The 16,589-nt window shown below is 33.9% G+C and overlaps 1 protein-coding gene across 7 annotated transcripts in view; it reads left to right on the top strand.

Moving 5' to 3' along the window:
• Cblb (Cbl proto-oncogene B) overlaps nucleotides 1-16,589 on the top strand; it is a 174,138-nt gene that overhangs the window by 99,044 nt on the left and 58,505 nt on the right. For all 7 annotated transcript variants that reach the window (XM_090347014.1, XM_090347000.1, XM_090347034.1 and 4 more), the window contains exons 5-6: nucleotides 7,857-8,013; nucleotides 13,762-13,883. In XM_090347014.1, coding sequence (XP_090203140.1) covers nucleotides 7,857-8,013; nucleotides 13,762-13,883 — 279 coding nt within the window. The remainder of the gene's footprint in view (nucleotides 1-7,856; nucleotides 8,014-13,761; nucleotides 13,884-16,589) is intronic.

The following is a 16,589-nucleotide window of genomic DNA, read 5'->3' on the forward strand; positions in this document are numbered from 1 at the left end:
ATGAACAAAACAAATGTTACTTAACTTTGTGGAAAAATATAATGAAGACCAGTTGTGTGCTTTAGAAAAAAAAAGAATAAATGTGCATTGTTTTACAACCAACTTTCTATGGTCTTTGTTCTGTGGCTACTAAGTGGAAAAATTAAAACTGAAATTTTATATATTTTTATGATTGTAATATTTGCAGCTTTCCTTTTTATCCTTTTCTACTAATAAACTCTGTCTTCAAAATTAGAAAATAAATAGAACAATTCAAAAGAGAATTATATGGCTATAATAAATTTATTCATTTTTTAAAAAATTTTCAAAGATGAGGATATGAGACAAAAAAGTTAGGGAAAAAAAAATCTTACCAGAGCAAAACTATTACATCAATTCCTTTAGATTCAAACTGTGAAAGTGAGATTGATAGTGGACCTGTATCTGCCTACACTAATAAAGGTTCAGGAGTTTATTGACAAGGAAAGAAATATGCAATGGATATTGAGAATTTTTCTTTTTGAGGTGGAATGATTAGATGTAATTATGAATATCCTCAGGCCCTACTTATAATTCTAGCAGAGACGAGCAGTTTGTAAGGTAGCTGTTTGACTGGAGTGGTTATGTTTGGCTATAGCTTTCTGTAGGCTGTCGGAAAGTAATTGTCTGTTCCTACTAATGAAACAGTGAGAGTAGTGAGAGCCTAATAGAATCTATTTTCATATTCTTCAAGAAATATAGTCATAACAAAAATGATTGTATTTCAATAATAACTATATTCAAAATGTCAATAGATTTCAGGATCTCAGTTCTTTTGTGTTTATAATAAAAAATAAAAACATATCAAGTATTTTATGAATGTCTTCTTGATCATTGGTAGCTTTCAGTTTAAATTAACTAAATATACCTTTGTTGATCAAGGTATGTTTTCTGAATAGAATTTAAAATAGGATATGGGTTAATATAGATATAACAGGTTTGCCTTTTGCTTTAATGTCAAGATGATGTCATACATGTGTGTTCTAGGATAGATTTTCAGAAGCTGTCACCACCACTTCAGAAACAACACTGAGAAACAACTAATAAATATATTGATTTTCTTGGCTGTATTATGGATTGCATGATCCATTGCCATATCTTTTCCTAATTTTAAATTTAAACATTTAATATAATATCTAAAAATATAAGTAACATGCAAAATATTATATGCAATTAGTGTGTATAGAGGAAAGGGCGCAAATAATAAATGGAGGACAGAAAGTGTTCATAGTGAACACTGGTGTAAGTGCTATGTGCGGTTGCATTATATCACTTGCAGCTCAAAAGCCTCATCTCAGCCCTTCAGGATGGGCTACATAGCTTCCCATCAACTCCTCCCCTTGCCACGTGCCTCACCTGTAGCACAGTTAAAAATTCTACATATTGAACCCATCAATAAGTTTGGAGACTCATTTTATTTATAGAATTCCACTTTGTTCATGCTTTAGCAGTAATTGATTCGTTCTTGTTGTGATTCCATGACAATTCATGGCTTTTCTTTCTTTTGGTGGTGGACAGATTCTTTTATGGATTACCAGTAGTGAACTTTTCTTTTGTACTTTTTTTTTTTTTTTTTTTTTTTTTTACCAGATCTGGGCTTAAGCTCAGTGCCAGAGGACTGTCCTTGGATTTTTCTCAAGGCTAGAACTCTACTACTTGAGCCTCAGCACCACTTCTGGCTTTTTCTAAGTATGTGGTACCAAAAGGAATCGAACCTGGGTCTTTGTGCATGCTAGGCAAACACTCTACCACTAGGCCAAACTCCTGGCCTCTCCTTTTGTACTTTTTAAGCATAATTCATGTCTGTCTGATTGTGCATAGATGGTTGCAGTTTTTGGCCCCTAGTTCATGAATACATGTTCAGACTTCACAACAATTTTCTGCAGCTATTTCTCTGCCTTGCCTAGTATTTCCTGGTGTTTTATGTTCTTATCAACACATTGTCATCTTTTTTGTTGTAGTTGTAGTAGGATTGAAAGTCAAGATCCTTTATAGACAGATGCTTTATTTTCTAAGGTATACCATTAGCTCTTTTTGCTTTATTTTTCACATCTACCCTTGTACTTTTTACTCAGAACCATCTTCAAATTGCCATTATCTTATCCTATCTCTACCGACTTATAGGTAGAATTATACATCACAGCCAACATACTTTTCTGTTGAGATGGGGTCTGATTAATTTTTTACATGGGCTGGTCTCAGATTATGATTTTTTATCATTTCTGCTTTAATTTTTTTCTATTTCTTTTTAAAAATTTTATTATCAGTGTGATTCATAGAGGTGTTACAGTTACATATGTCTGCTAGTGAGTGCATTACTTTTTGAATATTGCTACTCCTTCCCATGTTTTTCTTCCACTTCCCCCCTCCCCCAAGTTTTAAGGATTCATTTCCAATATGTTGTCAATATTGCTGTTACAGTGGTTCATCCTTTGGCCTTTGTCTCATTACCTTGTTTTTCCCCTTCCTTTCCCTGATTCAAATCAATAAATAAAAGTATATACGATACACTAAGTACCAAAGTCAGATACAGCACCAACAGTGGATAAGCCATAAGGGGGAAAAAAAGAAAACAGTGTAAAGAAATAACATCACATAATGCATTAGAAACAACCACCACAAAGTAAGCTAGGATTAAAGTAGTAGACTATACTGCTTTTTGCCTTATCTTGTGTATGTGTGTGTATACGTGTGTGTTTGTGTATATGTATGTCTGGTACTAAGATTTGAACTTAGGGACTCACATTTGCTATGCTGATGCTGCTCTGCTAAGATGTACCCCCCAGCCTCTGTCTGCTGTTTGTTTTTCAGATACTAGTTTTATTCCCTGTCTGGTCATGTGCTACAGCCTTCATCTTGTCTAATTTTGGCTTCACATAAGTAGTTGTTAGGACTATAAGGGCACATGGCACCAACTCTGGCTTCCTTTTTGGTACCTGGCTATTCTATTCTTAATCTACCACATAACTGGGGATGACAGGTTATGTGCCACTGTAACCTAGGTTGTGATCTAATCGTGAGCATTTTGCTGCCTAGAAGCACCTTCACCTATAATCTTCCCATTCCCCGCCTCCCAAATAGATGGATTGTAGGCTTGAGCCACTGGCACCTGACTCACCCTTTTAGTAATTTCATTCTCCTGGGATAGAGTCGAATTTCATTACATTTTTTGTTTACTTCCATGCATGCCTACATTTCACCTACCAACAGTTATCCAAAAACATTTTTAAGCCAGTATTGTTCATAAGCAATGATGTTCTGTGTATTAACTTCACATGTATGGAAGTATTTGCTCCTATACTTCTAGTTTTCCTTCATTTTTCTGTCCCTTCAAGTGTCAGTGCCACCGCCTAAATTGATGTGAACAATACAAGCTCTTCAATATTGTTGTTACTGCAGATTGTCTTGTTTAATCTTGGCTCCTGGCATGTCCCTGTGAAGTTTAGAATCACCTTATTTCTTCTCTTGTCTCCTGTGATTTTTCAGTAAGGTTGTATTAAATCAGTTGATCAATTTCAGGGTAATTGATATAACACTGAAACTGTGAATCTATTAAAGTGTTCAATATGTTTATATTCTTTACATTTTTGACTGTGTGTGTGTGTGTGTGCATGTGTGTGTGTGTTGGCATTGCTCACCTTTTGCTAGCTTCATTTGTATTTGAAGTTCTCTGGTAGTACTGTAAATAAAAAGCTTTATTTTCTGTTTTTATGGAGCTGATACATAGAAATATGATTTTTGATATTGGTCTTATATTCAGGAAATATATTGTTTCATCCTGATTTTTCATAGTTTAATCAGTAAATTTTTATATTTTCTAGATAGAAGACCATATCATAGACATATAGTATTTTGCTTCTATTTGATTCTTATAGATTCTAGAATCTCTTATGTGATTATAATTTGTAAGAGCATACTAGAAAATAGGAATATTAAAAACTGAACAAAAGCTGAAAAATATTTCTTTTTCTTAAATTAGTTTTTATTTTTATTGCTATTGTAGAGTTGATGTATAGAGGGATTACAGGTAAATGAATCAGGTAATACATACGATCCTATAAAATAATGCTTTATGAGATGCACTCTAAGAGAAGGAAATGTGATATTTTTTAGTTGCTGTTTCACTGTTTTTATTTTCTTTACCTTTTGTCTTGTTAGAAAAAAAGTTTTTAATATTGAAGTTTTTCCACAGTCTAGTTGTCATCAATTTATATCGTCAATTCAAATTTGTGATTATCTTTTCAGGCATTCAGTTTTGAAAAAATATAATCATAATCCCATAATTTTGAAAATAATAATAATCTGCCATATGTACTTAAAATGACTAATACTCTTATGAGCAATTTTAGTTGTTATAAAATACTTTTATGTTCTATTGTTACTCTTGAACTTACTTGTGTTAGCTTTTTAGCTATTCTAAGTGGCATTACGTCGAAGAAACTTGTGGGTGAGTCTGCATTGCTTTGGTGTTTAGACACAATTTTGTTCAAAACTTCTAGAGCTAGACTTTCTGGGTCAGAATGAACTGAACACTTTCTAACTTTGTTACTAGTTTGCCTTTTTTAAAGTGGTGTATAAATTTGCATTCACGTCCTTGTTTCTAAACACTACACATGTTGATATTCAAACCTCTTTTATGTGAAATATTTCTAATTTTTTCCCAAGTGTCTATCATGGTCATTGTTTTTGAAAATGGCTTGTTTTGATTTTGTACAATTTTTATTTCTTTTGCTTTTTGTTTTAAAATTGTACTATTTTCAAATTAATATACTATATATGTCCCTTTTTATATAGGGAGATGAAGTGATCTGTCAATCGCTGACCACTGACACATTTTGGTTTTGTTTTCCTGAGTTATGAGTCTTAATTTCTCTGAAGAATACTCTGGTTTTCATAGCTTACTAGAAGCCAATTTCTCTTGATTTCATGCTTTCATTCAATCATCCATTTTTGGCATAATAAAATCCATTGTGAAATAACAGAATTATATTAGATCATATTCATGCTAATCCTATTTCTCATGACTTTTGGTGAATAAACTATAGCTTTTTAAAACTTATTCAAAAATTTCTGGTGATAAATTTCAGCTCTTACTAATATTTTAACAGGAGCCTGTCTATGCATTGTTCTTAAATTCTGTTTCTTGTGGACTTCCAGCTATATGTGGATTTTGGTTTCTTGTAAAGGCGGTTCAATATACAGTTATAATTATAGGTAGCTAGTATAACAAATTAAAATTTTTTCTTGAGATCTTGAAATTGAAGTTCGCCTGCTTTTCACTTTTTCCCCCCTCTTTCTTCCTTCTTTTCCTTAGGTCTTTTTTTTACCACACCTCACTTTTTAGTTTTTAAAACAACCTGTCATTAACATCTCTCCTGGTTTTACCTCCAGGGGAAGAGGGAGTGGAAACACTTTTGTGGCTTTTTTGTAGGCTCCTCCCACCTTCCTCTTACTCCTTCAGAAAGAATTCTGTAACCACTTGGAGTCTTGGGGAAATTTGCACTCCAAATACAGGTTTGGATGACTGTGTTGTTCATTTTTTGCTTTTATGTCTTTGTATTCCTTTTCTAATTCCTCTCCCATGAACCTTTTCACTCCCACTCATCCTTTCACCTTCTGCACATGGATGCTTTGCTAAGTCCTTCAAAGCAGGGCTTTTGTTACTTCTCTTCCCCTTATTCTTCCTCATCCTCTTCTTCCTCTTCCTCCTTCTCTTCTTCTTCCTCTTCCTCCTCTTCTTCCTCTTCCTCTGTCCTTCCTCTTCCTCTGTCCTCCTTCCTCCCTCCTCCTCCTCTTCCTCCTCTCCCCTCCCTCCTTCCCTCTCCCCATCTCCCCCTCCCCCTCCCCTCCTCCTCCTCCCCCTCCTCCCTCTTTGGCTTAAGACTAGCACTCTACCACTTGAGTTACAGCACACCCCTCTGGCTTTTTCTGTTATTAAATTGGAGATTTAAGAGTCTCACAGACTTTCCTGCCCTAGTTTGCTTCAAACTGAGTAGCTAGGATTTACAGGTGTGATCCACCAGCATCCAGCACCACATAGTTTCTATCACAAATTTTTCATGGGAAAAATTAACCAAGCAATGACATCGCTTCCTAATTCTTAACAATCCATAAAGAATATTACAATGAATGAATGCCTGTTTGACCACTATTTATCACAAAAGAATTGTGATACAGTCTCATTATACAAAAACTGTGGAGATGCAGCTCTTTGATTTAGAAATTGTTTTGGTGTGGCATGTTAGAGGAAAATTTTAGAAGTTAGTAAATTTCATATAGTTTTCTTAGGAAAATAACGAGTATTCAGCTGAGCATATCCTGTAAAATATTGAATGATAATAACTTTATATGGAAATATATTAAAATAATCTTTAACCCATCATTTCATATTTTTTATTATGTGCAAAAAGCAAACATTGAAGCTTTTTATTTGGACACTGCATTTTTATCCCAAGTGCACGATGCAAAACAAAACTATATTTTTCCAGAAAAGATACCATGTGTGCTATTGAGTGGTTCCTTTGTCCTTTAAAAATACTGTGGTTTATTTTCTTTGCGTGTGTTATGTGTTAGGACATTTAATTTAGAAAAGAAATGTGCCCCTTGGATGTTACCACATGGTCATAGTTGAAGCTAAGCGTAGTTGTTTATGCTGTAATATGAAGAGATTTCATGGCTTTTTTTTAAGAGTATCATTTTGATAACATGTGTTCTGACATGTGTTTCTCTTAAATGGCATCTGATGTGGTATCTCTCTATACTTCTCTGTGGTTTCCCGTTGGTTTTTTTCATAAAAGCTTTATGAAGTATTAAACCTTATAGTTTTATTTTTAATGGTGTACCAGACCTCAGATTTCTGGGAAATTCAACATACTATTGTAAGTTTGTCTCATCATTTGTTCATGACTCACATCATTTATTTATACCACTGAATGAATTCATGCACACTTTTTTTGGAATTGTTCCACACTACTGGATATACATCAACTAACTCATATATATGATTTCTAGAACTTGTAACATCACACATCTTATCCCAGAGGGGATTTTTTGTTGTTGTTGTTGTTGTTAGTTGTGGGGCTTGAACTCAGCACCTGACTGTCTCTAGCTCTTTTGGTCCAGGCTAACACTGTACCACTTTGAGCTGTTTTACCTTCATGTTTTAAAAATTATTATTATTGCTTTTAGTGGTTAATTGGAGATAAAGTATCATAGGGATTTTTTTTTCCCTTGGCTAGCTTCGAGTCCTCAGACTTCAGCTTCCTGAGTAGCTAGGATTATAGTTGTGAGCCACCAGTACCTGACTAAAGTGGATGCTTTTAAAGCACAGAGATGATGGTCTTTAGAATTTCCAAACAATAGTGCCTTGCAGCCTTATTAGCAGCTAATAAGGAAGCAGATCAGTGGCTTTTGTAGTGTTTCCCATATTACCATCGTCAGATGACTCAGTGCCTGCTAAATTTGGCAACCGCTAGTAATCACTCATGAAGAACAAGATTTGTTTAGAATGGTGGTCAGGCAATATTTACTCCATTTCTATTTAGTATTTTGTGTTTCAAGAGACAATGGTAAAGGAACATATAGGATACAAGCCTTGTGTTATACTACTGTGGAGACTGAATATCATATTTTCCAAATATGAGTTATTTCTTCAGTGTAGACAAGGATAGATTTATTGGTCTAGAAGGAAGAGCCTGACTAAAGAAGATATGATTGGTGTCAGTGCTTTTCATGTCATGAGAAAGATGGATGTTGGAAATTGGTCAGGCAGAGGATTGGGAAAACATGTCTTCTGTGGCATTTCATTCAGTTTCCTGTTTTGTTTCTTCCCTGCACAGAACCATCGTCCCTTGGAAAGTATTCAGACAGTGCCTTCACGAGGTCCATCAAATTAGCTCTGGCCTGGAAGCCATGGCCCTGAAGTCAACCATTGATTTAACTTGCAATGATTACATTTCAGTTTTTGAATTTGATATTTTTACCAGGTTATTTCAGGTAAGATTTACACTTATTCAATCTATGTCTCTTTCTTTTTTTACTCAGTGTGTAGATGTGTGTCTATGTATGTCTCAAACACACACTCACATAATCATAGAAATGATATGTATTCCTGGTTGTAATTATAATCATGGAAGTGTTTGATTATTCCTCTGTGTTTACAGGGAGTGGTGGCAGAAGTTTGGAGCATCTGGTCTGATCAGTGTGATGGTTGCTTGTCAGATTTGGGAGAATTTATACAAAACACCTTTTGGGTTAAATGCTCTTTGCAGTTCTTTTTGCCTTCATCTTTTAGGCAAATGACTGATAGAATGCAGCATTCACAGATGGATGCTTGCCAGAGTTGTTGACATCTTTTTGGCGGAGGTATTCATTAGGTCACACATGTAAAGTAGAATAGCCAACCTCATATAGAATTTTTCTGTTTCCTCAGTTTGAAAAATTGCTGTTTAATTAATCATGTCCAAGTGCAATTATTTTTGTTTTATAATCCACTGGATTAACTTAGAAAATTTTAAATAGATTTCTAGTTACTAACAATGAGGAAAACCATGTAGTCTATGTTTCTTTAGGTTTGGCTTATTTCACTTAAAACAATTTTTTTCCAAGTCATTTTTTTTTTTCAGTCTTGTACCTTGAACTCAGGGCCTTGGGTTTTCTCAAGGCTAGAGCTCTACCACTTGAGCTACAGCACCACTTCCTGCTTTTTTCTGTGTGTGTGGTACTGAGGAATCGAGTCCCGGTCTTCATGCATGCAAGGCAAGCACTATACCACTAAGCCAAACTCCCCGGTCCCAAGTCTTTCATTTTCTTATGAATGGGGCAATGCCATTCTTTCTGATGGAAGCATAGAATTTCATTGTGCATATATAGTACATCTTCTTGATGCAGTCTTCCACTGAAGGGGGTGTCTGGGTTGGTTTCACAGTACTCTTAAGCATTCACATACTGTGAACCAAGGATGATATTCTGTGGAAAGGATCACAATGGCTCAGTAGCTATATGCATTTTTTTTTTGCCAGCCCTGGGGCTTGAACTCAGGGTCCTTGAGCTGCTTTCGCTCAAGGCTACTACTCTACCACATGAACCACAACACCACTTCTGGCTTTTTGTGGTATTGAGGAATCTAACCCAGGGCTTCATACAAGGTAGACAAGTGCAATATCCCAGTCTTCATGCATGCATTTTTTATTGCACTGTTTGCAGTTACTTCTTTTTGGTTTTTTGGCTTATTCCCTGTTGTCAATGTTTTGTATTTTTTTAATCTTTTGCCTGTGTATAGGCTATCTCATTTGAGGGAAAGAAAGGGAATCACAAAAATGATGGGGGAAAAAAGGTGAATCAATTCAACTGCAATACTCATTAGACACCATGTTGGAAACAAACTTGACAACTTTGAGAAGAGGAGGATGGGGGAGGGGAAGAGGGACAAAATAAGGAAGGCGATAACATTGTTCAAAAAGAAATATACTCATTAATTTACGTCACTGTAACCCCTTTGTACAGAACCTTTTCAATAAAATTTGACTTAAAAAAATCAAACCTAAAAAAATTAAAAAATTCAATACTGAAACATTTTTCTATGTAAACAAATATTCTTCATGTATTCATGAATTCATGTATTCATGTGTTCATGGGTTACACTTCCTCTATCATATTCTATCAAAATTATATGTCAATGTAAACTTAAAAGAGCCTGTTTGGAAACTATATTTTGTTTTTCTTCTTTCATCTGAGATTTACTTTTTATTCTGTTGATTTAAAAAAATTATTGTTAAACACGGCATTTGAAATATGATATAAAATCAATGTTAATAATTTATTTAATAAAAATATTGTTATTGTGAAAATAATATACAAAGAGGTTATAGTTTATAAGTAAGGTGAAAAATAGATTTCTTTTTCTGACAATATCATCCCTTCCCTCTTGTACTCCATTTTTGTCTTCTCTTTTTCATTTTTAATCAGTCTCCATAATTATGTTTACATAAATATTTACCTGGGGCTGATAATATCATTTTTGTTGTTTTGCATATATTTGAATATACATGTCTTATTGTATGTTTGAAGACTTGAAATTTGTATTTAGAGTTTCTTTTTGCCTCTTAAGTAGATAGAATATGAGTTACAATTCAAGAATCCCTGTTAAATGTCTTATAATTCCAATGCCAAATAATATGTAAGTAAATGAATTAGGAATCAGGTTTATTTTATTTTATTCTGTAGTATTTTTTTTTCCAGAATCCATTATGATTTCAAAGATGTTAGAGTATAACATTAGTTTTACTTTTCCAAGTTACATGACTATAATGTTTTATGTCTGAGGAGATGACTCTGCAAAGATTAAGTGTCTGATTAAGGTAAATTGAGGTTTAATTTAATTTATTAAAACACTCATCAATAAAAGATTAACTTCTGGGGCTGGGAGTTTGGCCTAGTGGTAGAGTGCTTGCCTAGCATGCCCGAAGGCCTGGGTTTGATTCCTTGGTACCACATATATAGAAAAAAACCGGAAGTGGTTTTAAGGCTCCAGTGGTAGAGCTCTAGCCTTGAGAAAGTCCAAGGACAGTGCTCAGGCCCTGAGCTCAAGCCTAGGAGTGGCAAAAAAAAAAAAAAAAAATCTGCTAATAATATGAATAGGGGTAGATTTTATTTCATTAGGTTTTTAACTTGATTCTAGCTTTAATGTAGGATAAGAAATTAGGGAAAATACTACAGAAAAGCACGTTTTGCTTATTTGAAGTTTGTTGTAATTTCATGATTATTTCCTTGTTTTATATGAGCTGTCACCTTATGTTTTCTCAGATGAAGTTTTGAAAGATATTGTGCCACCCAATACGAATCATTTTTAGAATGTTAAATCATCCTTTTAAAAACATTCCTGGGGGGCCAGGAGTTTGGCCTAGTGGTAGAGTGCTTGTCTAGCATGCACGAAGACCCGGGTTTGATTCCTCGGTACCCCACATACATAGCAAAAAGCCGGAAGTAGTGCTAAGGCTCAAGTGGTAGAGCTCTAGCCTTGAGAAAGTCCAAGGACAGTGCTCAGGCCTTGAGCTCAAGCCTAGGACTGGCAAAAAAAAAACAAAAACAAAACATTCCTGGGCCAGGAGTTTGGCCTAGTGGCAGAGTGCTTGCCTAGCATGCACAAAGACTGGGGTTCAATTCCTCGGTACCACATACATAGAAAAAAGCCGGAAGTGGTGCTGAGCCTCAAGTGATAGAGCTCCAGCCTTGAGAAAGTCCAAGGACAGTGCTCAGGCCCTGAGCTCAAACGCAGGACTGGCAAAAAAAAAAAAAAAATCTGCTAATAATATGAATGGGGTAGATTTTATTTCATTAGGTTTTTAACTTAATTCTAGCTTTAATGTAGGATAAGAAATTAGGGAAAATGTTACAGAAAAGCACGTTTTGCTTATTTGAAGTTTGTTGTAATTTCATGATTATTTCCTTGTTTTATATGAGCTGTCACCTTATGTTTTCTCAGATGAAGTTTTGAAAGATATTGTGCAAAAAACATAATAATAATAAAAACATTTGTGATAAATGAACATTTATTTAATAAAGTACATAGCTTTCTAAATCATGTTTTTGCTTCTTTGTTAGGTAGAAGAAGTAATTTAATATCTTAAATCTAACAGCTTATTTTAAGAAGATTGGATGACTTTTAAGTATGGGTCTTAAATGTTAGAAGTCTCAGAGACATATATTAAATAAATGCATTATGGAAACTTAATTTTGGTTAAATGCTAACCCAAACTGCTGCCTAGTATTTGCATGTGTTTTCTTATCAGTTGTTTCACTTTAAAGTAACTGTACTACACTAAGGTTTGTGACTCTTACATTATGCTCACTGGGCTGAAAGAGAAAATGTAATCTTTATAAACAAGCTACTGTGAAAAGGTTTGGACAATAAAACCAAAATCTCACCTGATTAAAAGATGTTTCTTACAATATACACAAGTTGCAAAGAAAAGAAAAACCTAACAAACAAAACTATGGTTAGTTCATTCTATTTCTTTTTTATTTCCTGGTTGTTGGGCTTGAACTCTGAATCTGGGTGCTCACTGTCCCTGAGCTCTTCAGCTCAAGGCTACTGCCTCCCTACCCCTTGAGCCACAGTGCCACTTCCAGTTTTCTGGTGGTTAATTGGAGATAAGAATCTCACAGACTTTAGTTCCTGGACTGGCTTTGACCCACTATCCTCAAATCTCAGCCTCCTGAGTAGCTTGGATTACAGATGTGAGCCAAAGTACCTGGCAGTTCATTCTACTTCTGAGACTTTACGTTTGTTTTGTTTTCTAAACTTATTTTGCAGCTACCTTGAATGTGATTGTACACATGATGACATGGATTTCATAATTTTTATCAGTCTTTTATTTTTAATGCATTTAAACATTAAATGTTCATTTTCTTAATTTATGTACTTATATGCCTTTTGTTTCTGTAGACTAAACGAAAACTTAATTTAAGTTAAAAACTGTAAATATATAGACATTTTACTGTATTGAGATACTGGTGGTATTTAATTCTTCCAGTTTTTCTTCAAATGTATTAGTAGTATAGTATTTTTATACTGTACATAAAGACTCTACTGCATAAATATTTTTGCAATTAACTGTTGACCCTCTAAACTATGTACTAAGGAATGGTTGCTAAATACTGAATCAGTTTGCAGAGAGCTCCAATTTCATTTTATTTTTCATTTTCATTATTTATTGGTGAATTGCTTTATAAAAATTAGAATTTTTAGAACAAATATTTTCTTAATGTATGTGGATTTTAATGGGAGTAACCTCAATATTTCACATTTTCTGTTCTTGTCCTTTGAAGGTATGGTATCAAAAAAAAAAAAAAAGAATATAGTGGCCAGACAGCAGTTCTTGGTGACTTTTCAAAATGCACTGATACTTCTCTAAGTATCATTTTACGGTATTTTTTTTAGTGAAGCATTATGGTAAAATTAAAAAAGGAAACTCTTCTCCCTCCTCATTACTCCCTCTCCCCCTCCCCCAGGTACAAAGACGGAACATTTCATGTTTGTATTCTCCAGAGTTCCATTTTAACCCAATTAGATATTTTAGTGTGATAATGAAATACCCTAAAGGTTTTTCTTGCTATATATGTATTTTTTTCTTTTAAAGGCTAAAAGTCCTTTTATTACAAAATCATTCTTTCCTTATTCTTTTCATCTCAGGGGACACAATCCTTGAAGCATTCCTCCTTGTAGATTTGAGACTTGTTTTACAATAATGAATAAAAAGTCTAACAGCAAACAAAAACAGGAACTGTCTACCAACAATCAATCATGTTTAGGACAGTCTTTCCAGTAGCTTTAACTTGCTAACCAAGCTATATCTTTTTCTTTTCTTTTCTGGAAACTATCTGGGTAAAATATCTGCACAACAAGATGTAGTGTGGTGGCAATTTCTTGGAATGAATGTAGCATCAGCCTTAAAAATGTTATAGAGAAAAAAAATATGTTGTAGAGATGATTCGCCATGCCCTGAAGAGAAGTCTTCTCTCATTTAATTTTTTTCCTCTTGTCATGACCACTGAAGAGTCACTTGATTGAGTTAAGGAAAGACTGATACATTGATGCAAAAGGTGCACTGAAGCCATGTAAATTCATGTTCACTTTTAACATTATGCAGAAGTTTTTCTAATTATATGAAATAATGGTTTGACATGAAATTAGTAGTTGATATTCTCTACCTAATTTGGATTTCAATTTCTTTATATCTTTAGCCTTGGGGTTCTATTTTGCGAAATTGGAATTTCTTAGCTGTAACACATCCAGGTTACATGGCGTTTCTCACATATGATGAAGTAAAAGCCCGGCTACAGAAGTACAGCACCAAACCTGGAAGGTAAGAAGAGTTTGAACATTGGTGATTCATTTCCAAGTGCATTGGGAACACTGATCAGGACTGCAATGGAGCGGGTGGGAAGGAAAGCCTTGTAGACCAAAGGGGTGGTGGGTATTGAAGTCATTTAAATGAATATGTTGTGCTTGTTCTAAAATTGAACTGAGAGAAAAGAGATGTACTCCCACGTAAATTCATAAGCTTAAGTATTTATTAATGCTCTAGATTATGTTCACTAGACAATTTTTGAGAACAAAGTAGCTAGGATTTGTGATAAACAAATGTGAGTATGCATAAATGCAGATAAACATACATAGATGGCCCATATAGTAAGTACACAAACATGTGTAAGTCTGTAATTAAAATGTGTAAATCCATTTCATGTCCTTGGAAACTTCATCAACACCTGTTCCTTTATACCCTCAGAATTTGTTTTTTTATTTCTTAGAGATAAACTTAAGGGAGACCCATAGGTTGAGTACTATTTACTGAGTCCTTTACTTGGGCCAAGAATTCATAGCTTATTATTGGGAAATACAAGAGGAGAAAATTGATCCCTTCCAATCTATCTAAACTGTGTTAGGTGCCTACTAAACCTTTATACAAGGCTGTCCCTGCTACAGTGGGCAAGTGCAGTGGTGAAATAGAAACAGCATAGTAACCCATTAACTGTTTTTCAAATGAAAATAAAATTAATTTTAAGAATGAATGTTTTTTTCCCTCAAATCTTTCTTTAGTAACCCATTAACTGTTTTTCAAATGAAAACAAAATTAATTTTAATAATGAAAGTTTTTTTTCCCCTCAAGTCTTTCTTTTAGTACCATTTTTATTTGATTTGTAATGAACGTGGTATTTGACCTTTAACAGTCTTCTTAGTTGTAAGTCAGGAGTTTTAATTCTTCTCTAACAAAATGAAAAATCTCCATTAAAAATTAATCAGTATAGTATACATAAGGGTACAATAGATAATTCCAGTCTTATAAAAGTCTTCTTTTTTAGATTAAGTCAACGGTTATTTTTATGGCCCAGGTCACAAAATAGAATACTTTCACTTTGACAAGGACTGAGAAAGTGCTTTTGTTTCATTCAAGGCTCTCTCCTTACTGGATTTTTGCATGGCAAAAGATGAAATGGATAGTCTGTACAGAATTACAATATGTAAAATGAGGCATCAGCATTTAAAGTATGTTTAGAAAAAACTTGAACAGTTGAAATGACTTTTAATAATTATTTGCTTTACAGAATGTCTGTGTTTGACTGGCCCTTTCTCTTGGAAAGTATTTAATTTCTCTGATTTAACAGTAAATGAAATTATTGTTTCTTTTACAAGAACATATGATTTCCTTAAGTTTTGTTTCATTTGGGATCCAGCAAACAGAATATTTGTGATCTGGTTAAAAAAATGTTTTGAGGCTAGGAGGGTAACTCAAAGACAGAAAGCTTGATTAACATGTGTGAGGCCTCAAGTTTGATTTCCCAGTGCCAAGAAAAAAATATGTATGTACATATATATTCACAAACATATACATATATAATACGTTATATATGTATATATATGTTATATATGTAAGTTTGTAAATCTAAGGAAACATCCCTTGACATTTTTAATATTAAAGATGGCTATGAGTCCCAAACCATCCTATCAGCATGAAGCAATTTATTACATTTTTGTTAAGTGTTTTATTGAGGAGTAAGGTCTTAAAAAATAAAGCAGAAATGCACTTCATGATGGGAGGCAGAGCTACTACACATATAAAAATGTGCAAATGAAATTGAAGGTGCATACAAACAAGAAGTTGTTCTACGGATCTATATTATGACTTATAAAATTGTTAATAATAATGGATATTTGCATGAATTACTTGAATTTCCTCTATAATAGCCAGTTTTAGAAACACCATCCAAAAAAAGTGCTTAAGAAAACAGAAAAGTATATTGGTTTCAACCTGAGCACTGTTGCAAGAATCTTTTATAGTTTATTTACCAAAATAGCATCATTTCCTAGACTCAGTATATGAAATAAATGTGGAATTACTTTCAAAATGCTCTTTTTGTTTCATCATTTCAGAATTATACTATATAAATTTTGTGAAAATTAACAGTTCACAGAGATCTTTACAATCTCTACATTTTATGTGTGATTTGAATGTATTGTATACATGTCTTAGTGTAACAAGTTACTAACATTCTTTAAATTATAATTTATAATGACTTCCACTTTTCATTACATTGTAACTGGCTGGCTGGGTGGGACTATTGTATCTGAATCTGATGAAGGATAGCAAATAATTGACAAGTTGATAACTTGTTTTCAGGATTTCTTTGGAAAATCTGTTTCCAAAGGGGTTTTGGTTTTTTTTTTGACAGTTTTGTCACCAATATGAAGTTGCTCATAGGGAAAAAAAAACCCACAAATTCTTTCTTTCTTTGAAAATTTATTTTTTTTTTGGTCAGGTCCTGGGGTTGACCTCAGGGCCTGAGGACTGTCCTTGAGCTTTCTGAAGGCTAGCAATCTACCACATGTGCCATATAGCACCACTTCCAGCATTTTTTTTAATGTATGTGGTACCAAGGAATGAAACCCAGAGTTTCAAACCCAGTTGGCAAGCACTCTACCACTAGACCAAACTTATGATCCCTGAAAACGCAATTTTTTATGAATGAAATGGTATTGTACTACTAAATACACAAAGCAATTAAACCTATAA

This window comes from Megascapheus bottae, chromosome 1, assembly GCF_031878675.1.
Source record: "Megascapheus bottae isolate mThoBot1 chromosome 1, mThoBot2.hap1, whole genome shotgun sequence".
NCBI lineage: Eukaryota > Metazoa > Chordata > Mammalia > Rodentia > Geomyidae > Megascapheus > Megascapheus bottae.